We start from the raw sequence: 9,963 nt of genomic DNA, 5'->3' as shown, positions 1-9,963 counted from the left end.
CTGTTTATTACAACTCAAAATACCATGGTAAAAATATACACTGGTTATTACGACTCAAAATGTACCCCTGATTACGACGCAAAATGTAATCTGGTTAATAAGACTGAACATATACCCTGGTTAATACTACTCTAAATATACCCTGGTTAATACTACTCTAAATATACCCTGGTTAATACTACTCTAAATATACCCTGGTTAATACTACTCTAAATATACCCTGGTTAATATGATTCAAAATGTAGCCTGACATTCATATATATTAATCCAGAGTGAACCAGCGCGAGGAGAAAACCGGATATGGGCGATATTGGTAAGTTTGGCGCGAGGTTAGGTGTCTAAAACCTTATATAGAGACATATATTTTGTTGTCAACTATTACGTGCGTGATGGTATTTGTCGGGACATAAATTACAATACCTGCATGGTGTGGTAATGTCGCCAGGGAAGTTTACAGTGGTGCAATGTACTCCCTGAGGTCGGGTGACCCGTGAGGCGGGATCTGGCATCCCTCCCGGGAGGGTATATAATGGCGAGTGTGCCGTCATTCTTCCCTTAGTTCATCCGTCAGTTGTTAGCTGCTTCAATCACCGTCCACTTCCAGCACCGCTGCCACCACCACCATGAGTTCTGGTGAGTGTTGGACCTGAAGAAGGCGCAGTAGGAGCACGTCCCAGTTACTGTACCATCCGTGTGTGTGTGTGTGTGATAGGCTAGGCGGGCCCACACGTGTGGCATTAGGCTACCTCGTCAGTGCGAAGATAATGCTTTCATCCCAAATGTGAAAAAATTCTTGTTTTCAGATTAAATCACTGGTTGACAAATATATTTCGCAGCACATTGGTGTAACAAAGCCAGTCGGAAATCACCTCGTTAACATGTAACTGCTTCGGGATGGGTGACGTGCGTGTTAACTATTCCGGCAAGCTAAGTACAGTTGTGTTTGGCCAGTAAGAGGATGGGTGACAGCAGAGGTAGTCTCGCACTTGGCTAGGGAACATTTAACAAGTAAATTTAGGGCTTCTTTTCCCCAACTGGTTGTACCATACTTAAAGGAAAGGAACGTAAGTCGCTTGTACAGATTTTACCGCATATTTCGTGTTGGATCTGATCCTCAGGTCGTGACCTCTGCAAGACAGATTCACATCAAACTGTATCAGAGCTGCCAAACTAAAATAAAGGCAGAATTTGTGGAAATACGCCGCAAGTGATCTCGCAACGTTTGCTGCTACTCTCTGAACCGCACCGGATACCCTCCTTAAGGTCCCCCGGGTCTTGCTCATCTACCAACGTCCGCAACATCTCCCTCTGATGCTCATCAGTTATATGGTGGCTTATACATTAGTAGTAATTTTACTGCAACGATCATATTTCCAGTGCAAGGAATACTTTTCTTGTATAAGGGCCATCTTCCCAGTACAAGGGTCACCTCGGTGTAAGGGCCACCTTTCCGGTACAAGGGCCACCTTTCCGGTACAAGGGCCACCTTTCCGGTACAAGGGCCACCTTTCCGGTACAAGGGCCACCTTTCCGGTACAAGGGCCACCTTCCCGCTACAAGGGCCACCTCGGTGTAAGGGCCACCTTTCCGGTACAAGGGCCACCTTTCCGGTACAAGGGCCACCTTTCCGGTACAAGGGCCACCTTTCCGGTACAAGGGCCACCTTTCCGGTACAAGGGCCACCTTTCCGGTACAAGGGCCACCTTTCCGGTACAAGGGCCACCTTTCCAGTACAAGGGCCACCTTTCCGGTACAAGGGCCACCTTTCCGGTACAAGGGCCACCTTTCCGGTACAAGGGCCACCTTTCCGGTACAAGGGCCACCCTTCCGGTACAAGGGCCACCCTTCCGGTACAAGGGCCACCTTTCCGGTACAAGGGCCCGGAAACTGAGAGGCCTCGGTCTCGTGATGCTAGTATCATCACCGGAAGGTGGCCCGGTACAAAGGGTCACCTTCCCAGTACAAGGGCCACCTTTCCGGTACAAAAGCCACCTCGGTGCAAGGGCCACAACTTGCCAAATGCAAGGTCCGCATGCCCGATGCAAGAGGTATTTGCCTGTGCTGAAGATATGATGACCAGACCACACACCAGAAGATGAGGAGACGACGACGTTTCGGTCCATCCTGGACCATTATCAGTCGACTTGATAATGGTCCAGGGCGGACCGAAACGTCGTCGTTTGGTGTGTGTGGTTTGGTCATCAGGTACATGCCGGCGCACGGGCCACCTTCTCGGTGCCTGAGCCACATTCTTGGTGCATGGACCACATGCACAGTGCAAGGGTCACATGCCTGGTGCAAGGGTCACATGCCTGGTGCAAGGGTCACATGCCTGGTGCAAGGGTCACATGCCTGGTGCAAGGGTCACATGCCTGGTGCAAGGGTCACATGCCTGGTGCAAGGGTCACATGCACAGTGCAAGGGGCCACATGCACAGTGCAAGGGGCCACATGCACAGTGCAAGGGGCCACATGCACAGTGCAAGGGGCCACATGCACAGTGCAAGGGCCACATGCACAATGCAAGGGCCACATGCACAGTGAAAGGGCCACATGCACAGTGCAAGGGCCACATGCACAATGCAAGGGCCACATGCACAGTGAAAGGGCCACATGCACAGTGCAAGGGCCACATGCACAGTGAAAGGGCCGCAAGGTGATAATATCGTGGCTAGATTAATAGTAGGGTGGATACGGTGCTAGTATCGTTTCTACGGTAATAGTATCTTTGCTACGATGATGGTACCGTTTTTACGGTGATAGTACCTGGCTACGGTGATAGTATCGTGGCTATGGTGGTAGTATCGTGTCTACGGTAATAGTATCTTGGCTGCTGTAATAGTATCTTGGCTACTGTAATACTATCTTGGCTACTGTAATAATAATACGGTGATTATATCGTGTTTACGGTGATTATATCGTGTTTACGGTGCTAGTATCGTTGCTACAATGATATCGTGTTTACGGTGCAAGTATCTTTCTACGATGATAATATCGTCTACGATATTGTCTCTGGTGATAATATCATTGCTAAGTATAATGCGTACGGTGAATATAACATTCAGGTTGTTTACCTGCAGGAATATTATGCAGAATTAGGGTAAGTTAGATAAGGTTGGATTAGGCTAGGGTAGGATATGTGTTAGGTTAGATTAGGTTATTACGATGGGATAGGTTAGGGAAAGTATAGGAAAGGATTACTTGGAAAAACTGTGACCAGTGGATAATACTTTTATTTATAGATTTTGCAGAAAGAGTTGATTTTAATATACAAAAAGAAATTCTAAATATGGGCACAGGCTCGTGGGGTTCTGCCGTGACCTCATACTGTTCAGTGACCCAAATTACGTGCAAAAACACTTGAGTTTATTTATTTTTTAAATAAATAAAGGTCTTACATTCTTGTACTCTTAGCACTCTTAAGTACTCTTAGCACTTAAATGCGCGATACGATCCGTAGCCGCCATATTTGATGGATGAGTGACGTCACGTCCAGCCCTAGAGACCTCTAGGATCATTTAATTGCATAGTTTAAGTAACTTAGTCTTGCGTTAGTAACCCAACCTTGCCTAACTTGAGCAGCCTAACCCTGCCTAATTTGAGTAACGAAAAGGAAGTCTATAACTATACAAACCATCTAACACTGAATAGTTCAGAAATGTATATTTTTGCCTCGTTCGTCAGATTAACTATTACCTGTAGCTAACTACATATGATGCCCAGGTCTCTCCCTCTCCTACATCTCCCCAGCTCCACCTTTATCCGCCTCCCCCCGTTCCCCCATTACTCTCCCTCCAAGTACTTCTCACATGTCTTCCCCACCTCCCAGCCTCTCCACCTTTCTCCCCCTCTCCCTCCAACCATCTCCTACAACATCCCATATCTATCCTCCTTGCCCACACTTACAAATCCCCCCCCCCGTCTCTCTCTCTCTCTCTCTCTCTCAAATCACTACTCTTATATTAGAGTGTTTGGCCCTTTGAGAGTGTGAGTTCTCTCCTATTATACGCACCCCAACCACTTGGGCTGGACAGTAGAGCGACGGTCTCGCTTCTTGCAGGTCGGCGTTCAATCCCCGACCGTCCAAGTGGTTGGGCACCATTCCTCCCCCCCCCCGTCCCATCCCCAATCCTCATCCTAACCCCTTCCAAGGGCTATATAGTCGTAATGGTTTGGCGCTTTCTCCTGATAGTTCCCTTCCCTTCCTATTATACGCAAATGGTTGGGTCAATTACGTCTAAGTACCATTCTCTCACGTCAAGGTCTACGGAGGTCCATTTTTTTCAAACGTGTGTATCATCCACCTTACAATCTAAGTCATTATTCCATGTAGTCCAAAAATTATAGTACTTATAACTATTTTTGTAGACTGCACCCTAAAGGATGCCTAGTATATAGCATAATTATGTACTAAATTAGACTAAAAATGGCGTATAGTAGGCCTAGAATAGCTTATTTAGGCTTATGACAGGTTAAGGTAGGCTGTATAGTTACTTTTGCATTTTTAGGGGTATGCAATTTTGAGTATACCAATAGGTATACACAACGTGAACGTTAATGGGTACAACATTTAATTTTTGTACGTTCGATCCCTATGTTATTAGTACAGTAGTATAATTTTTTGAGGATGCGATGCATCCCTCGGGTATCACCTACAATGTATTTAACGAATAACTTAATTTCACAAATTTTTTTATAAAAAAAAAATTTGGGAATATAAAATACCCCAAAACTAACCCCCAAATTTAACAAGATATGTGAGAAATGGCATTTTAATAAAATTAAGTTTGAAAGTATATGTGTCGTAGTTAGAGAATGTTAGTTATTATAAACATATATATATATACACATTATATTTTTTCAAAATATGGAAGGGAGTAACACACACACACACATGTATATAGTTTACATAATAAGTACAATTAATGGGCTTCGTAACAATTTTGATGCGGAAACTGTTCATTCCCATACTTTCTCCTAAGCAAATTTTCCAACATTTACTTCACCAAAACCCAATAAATACCAAAGCAGTTAGAATGTCTCCTAAACCGCTCGTCTCTGTGATACGTGCAGTTTCCATGAAGGTCGCCGTTTGCAATGAGAGTAACCACGTTGGAGCGTGTACAGTGTGGCCACGTTGGAGCGTGTACAGTGTGGCCACGTTGGAGCGTGTACAGTGTGGCCACGTTGGAGCGTGTACAGTGTGGCCACGTTGGAGCGTGTACAGTGTGGCCACGTTGGAGCGTGTACAGTGTGGCCACGTTGGAGCGTGTACAGTGTGGCCACGTTGGAGCGTGTACAGTGTGGCCACGTTGGAGCGTGTACAGTGTGGCCACGTTGGAGCGTGTACAGTGTGGCCACGTTGGAGCGTGTACAGTGTGGCCACGTTGGAGCGTGTACAGTGTGGCCACGTTGGAGCGTGTACAGTGTGGCCACGTTGGAGCGTGTACAGTGTGGCCACGTTGGAGCGTGTACAGTGTGGCCACGTTGGAGCGTGTACAGTGTGGCCACGTTGGAGCGTGTACAGTGTGGCCACGTTGGAGCGTGTACAGTGTGGATACGTTGGAGCGTGTACAGTGTGGCCACGTTGGAGCGTGTACAGTGTGGCCACGTTGGAGCGTGTACAGTGTGGCCACGTTGGAGCGTGTACAGTGTGGCCACGTTGGAGCGTGTACAGTGTGGCCACGTTGGAGCGTGTACAGTGTGGCCACGTTGGAGCGTGTACAGTGTGGATACGTTGGAGCGTGTACAGTGTGGCCACGTTGGAGCGTGTACAGTGTGGCCACGTTGGAGCGTGTACAGTGTGGCCACGTTGGAGCGTGTACAGTGTGGCCACGTTGGAGCGTGTACAATGTGGCCACGTTGGAGCGTGTACAGTGTGGATACGTTGGAGCGTGTACAGTGTGGCCACGTTGGAGCGTGTACAGTGTGGCCACGTTGGAGCGTGTACCCAAGAACTGCTCCACTTCCCGCCGCTGAGTAATGCGCAGTTGGGCTCTTGACGCGCACCACGTGACGCGGGACGGTTGAATACCAGACCCTCTTGTATTTGTGATCATCTCACATTACTAGTAAGACTGCTATTATGTTTAATACTCTATTTTATACCTGGGTTATTATTACTAAAATATCGTAGTGGGCACTCACCTAATTGTGCTTGTGGGAGTTGAGTTTCGGCTCTGAGGCCCGCCTCTCAACCGTCAATCAACTGGTGTACTGATTTCTAAGTCTATTGAGCTCTCACATCTACATTTGAAACCGTGTATAGAGTCTGACTGCACTACATCAGTGCCTTGTGCATTCCATTACTCTTGACACTAAAAAGTGCTTTCTAATGTCTCTGACTCATTTTTGGTACTAAGTTTTCACCTGTGTCCCCCTTATTCGCATATCACCTGTGCTAAATAAACTGTCTTCAACTACCCTATCAATTTCTTTGAGAATCTTGTATATAGTGATCATGTCTCCCTTAACTCTTCTATCTTAATTAGTGGTGCTACAGTATGGTTGGCTTGATGCTGGACTTAGAGCTTACCACCCTGTGGAAGGTTATTAGGCTACCACAACAGCTTACTGACCAACAAGAAAGTATACTTTAGAACATAGTCCAAGGCTAAAGTAAACTCACAGTAAAATGCACCGAGAAGCATGGTACACCCCCTATGGTGTAAACCTCCTTGAGCAGTGTGTGTTGGTCTTGTCTGACCACCATCACACTGCCAGATCGGTAATGTGTTCAAGATATTATATGTTAAATATTGTATTAGATAATACATTATTTGTAATACACATGTTATATTATTTGTACTTCTTCCCGGATCAGTTCCCGTTACAGTTTACTGTTTAGTCTGCCAATAATGCCAAGCTTATCCCTGAGGAGCGTGTCACCTGTCTTTCGTCAAGCACATTTGCATTGGATTTCTGCTGTTGCTTTTACTTGTTTGTAATTAGGGAAGGCTGCACAACTTCCGTGTTGTGAGAGGGGGGGAGGGGGTTGTGATGTTTACACGACCAATGATTTAATCATTCTTCATTATATTCAGTAATATTCTTGTTTAATTTTCAGAATCTGCTGATGTAAAGGAAGTTCCCGAGACTAAGGAGGAGGAGAAGCAGGAAGAGAAGAAGGAAGAGAAGAAGGAAGAGAAGGAAGAAAAGAAGGAAGAAAAGAAGGAGGAGAAGCAAGAGGAAAAGAAGGAGGAGGAGGAAGTGGCAAAGGAGGCCAAGGATGTGGCTAACGAGGAGACTAAAGAGGAGACCAAGGATGCTAAAGAAGACAAAGAAGGTGAGAAATGAGTCTCAGTTTATAATTTAATTCAACGCTCAACTTACCCACTGCATGGAGGCCGTGGTGTGGGTAGATGGTGTGGTCAGGGACCAGGTTATGGGGTGGTGGTGGTGGTGGTGTGGGTAGATGGTGTGGTCAGGGACCAGGTTATGGGGTGGTGGTGGTGGTGGTGTGGGTAGATGGTGTGGTCAGGGACCAGGTTATGGGGTGGTGGTGGTGGTGGTGTGGATAGATGGTGTGGTCAGGGACCAGGTTATGGGGTGGTGGTGGTGGTGTGGGTAGATGGTGTGGTCAGGGACCAGGTAATGAGGTGGTGGTGTGGGTAGATGGTGTGGTCAGGGACCAGGTAATGGGGTGGTGGTGTGGGTAGATGGTGTGGTCAGGGACCAGGTTATGGGGTGGTGGTGTTGGTGGTGTGGGTAGATGGTGTAGTCAGGGACCAGGTTATGGGGTGGTGGTGGTGGTGTGGGTAGTTGGTGTGGTCAGGGCCAGGTAATGGGGTGGTGGTGTGGGTAGATGGTGTGGTCAGGGACCAGGTTATGGGGTGGTGGTGGTGGTGTGGGTAGATGGTGTGGTCAGGAACCAGGTAATGGGGTGGTGGTGTGGGTAGATGGTGTGGTCAGGGACCAGGTTATGGGGTGGTGGTGGTGGTGTGGGTAGATGGTGTGGTCAGGGACCAGGTTATGGGGTGGTGGTGGTGTGGGTAGATGGTGTGGTCAGGGACCAGGTTATGGGGTGGTGGTGGTGGTGTGGGTAGATAGATGGTGTGGTCAGGGACCAGGTTATGGGGTGGTGGTGGTGGTGTGGGTAGATAGATGGTGTGGTCAGGGACCAGGTAATGGGGTGGTGGTGTGGGTAGATGGTGTGGTCAGGGACCAGGTTATGGGGTGGTGGTGGTGGTGTGGGTAGATAGATGGTGTGGTCAGGGACCAGGTTATGGGGTGGTGGTGGTGGTGTGGGTAGATGGTGTGGTCAGGGACCAGGTTATGGGGTGGTGGTGGTGGTGTGGGTAGATAGATGGTGTGGTCAGGGACCAGGTTATGGGGTGGTGGTGGTGGTGTGGGTAGATGGTGTGGTCAGGGACCAGGTTATGGGGTGGTGGTGGTGGTGGTGGTGTGGGTAGACGGTGTGGTCAGGGACCAGGTTATGGGGTGGTGGGGGTGTGTCCAAGCAATCAACCTAACCCATGTTCTTGTTATCTTTGGAAATTGCTCTGATATCCATTCAGAATGTTATTAACCATAGTTGGAGTTGAAGAAGTATCACATATGCAAATTTGGTAGCCAATGGCCATATCTTAAGCTCAACTACTATTTCATCTCTATTTCAGAGGAAGTCAAAGAAGAAGATACTAAGAAAGAAGCACCTGTTGAAGAAGTAAAGGGAGATGCACCTGCTGCAGAAGATGTCAAAGCACCAGAATCTTAACCAACTCTCGTAAATGCACACTATGACATCTCTGTGTAAACATGCATTATATTGTTCCTTGTAAACATACATATCCTTTCTTGTAAACACGTTCATCTCTTGTAAACGTATAATGACCATTTCAAGTCAATACACAATGTTCATTTCATCTAAACACAAAATTCATATGTAAACACAAACGTTCATTTCAAGTCAAAACACAATGTTAATTTCATCTAAACACACAAAGATCATATCATGTAAACACACATTGTTCATCTCATATAAACACACACACTCACCTTTTGTACACATAAAATCAATTCTAAGGACTCAAAATATCGTCTTTTGTTTTAAACATTGTCAATAATCTTCAAATTTCAAGAACACATTCAAATTTTGGTGCCTTTGGTACATAAGGGATATTTTCTTGCAATTAATTATTTTCGATACATTGAAGCAATAAATAATGATTATTTTAGTATCATTAATATTTGGCTTGAGTGTCATCGATATGCCTCTCTTTGGCGCCACAAAAGTGCTCATTAGATATAGTCTTTCAGAGTGATAGTATGTGCAGTAATGTTTGGATGTGATGCTCGCTTGAATAAGTTGTACATAAATGAACTCGTAATATCTTTTAACTGTTACCATTGGGTAATCCAGTCAAGTCATATTGCGTGCTAACTACATAACTTTTGGTTACATCTAAATACAAAATTTATATTTGCAGGCAAATAGTCATCATTTTGTAAACTAATTTCAATATAATGACATTATAAGTCATAGAATTAAGTGTCTGGCATTTCAAAATCGGTAAAAAAAGATTTACATATTTGGAAAACATTAATAAAGTTAGGAGGTTACTGTACAAGCAATAAATCTTTTGATTCCCCAGTAAGGAACATTATATGAAGCAGCGGCAAACACGTGGTTGAACAAGGAATGGCAGACAACAGACTTCACGTAATAATAATGGGTTTGATTGTCTTGCATATGACTGCGGCGTGAAGTATCTCCCTCCAAGTGTTACCATAAAAATAGCTTTAACTCTTCTTTACTCTGGTTATAACACGTCCATTAGCTTGTGACATGTCTCACTCTGACGGAGATGAAGAACTTACAGCCTATTAGGAAATGAGGAGCTTACAGATTTTCCTGAGGGAGATTAGGAGCTTACAGCCTCTTTCCTGAAATAGAAGAGCTTATAGCCTCTTTCCTGAAGGTGAGGAGCTTGCAGACTCTTTCTTGAAGGAGATGAAGAGTTAC

The 9,963-nt window shown here is 45.8% G+C and overlaps 1 protein-coding gene across 1 annotated transcript; it reads left to right on the top strand.

Moving 5' to 3' along the window:
* Nucleotides 1-501: 501 nt before the first annotated feature.
* On the top strand, nt 502-9,576 carry LOC123745486 (chemotaxis regulatory protein ChePep). Its single transcript, XM_045726063.2, has 3 exons — nt 502-633; nt 7,066-7,284; nt 8,618-9,576. The coding sequence occupies exons 1-3, from the start codon at nt 624-626 to the stop codon at nt 8,713-8,715; spliced, it is 327 nt and encodes a 108-aa protein (XP_045582019.1). The 5' UTR covers nt 502-623; the 3' UTR covers nt 8,716-9,576.
* Nucleotides 9,577-9,963: the final 387 nt, after the last annotated feature.

This window comes from Procambarus clarkii, chromosome 10, assembly GCF_040958095.1.
Source record: "Procambarus clarkii isolate CNS0578487 chromosome 10, FALCON_Pclarkii_2.0, whole genome shotgun sequence".
In the NCBI taxonomy this organism is placed as follows: Eukaryota; Metazoa; Arthropoda; class Malacostraca; order Decapoda; family Cambaridae; genus Procambarus; species Procambarus clarkii.
The sequence above is the reverse complement of the archived record's forward strand: the minus strand, read 5'-3'. Positions and strand labels throughout refer to the sequence as shown.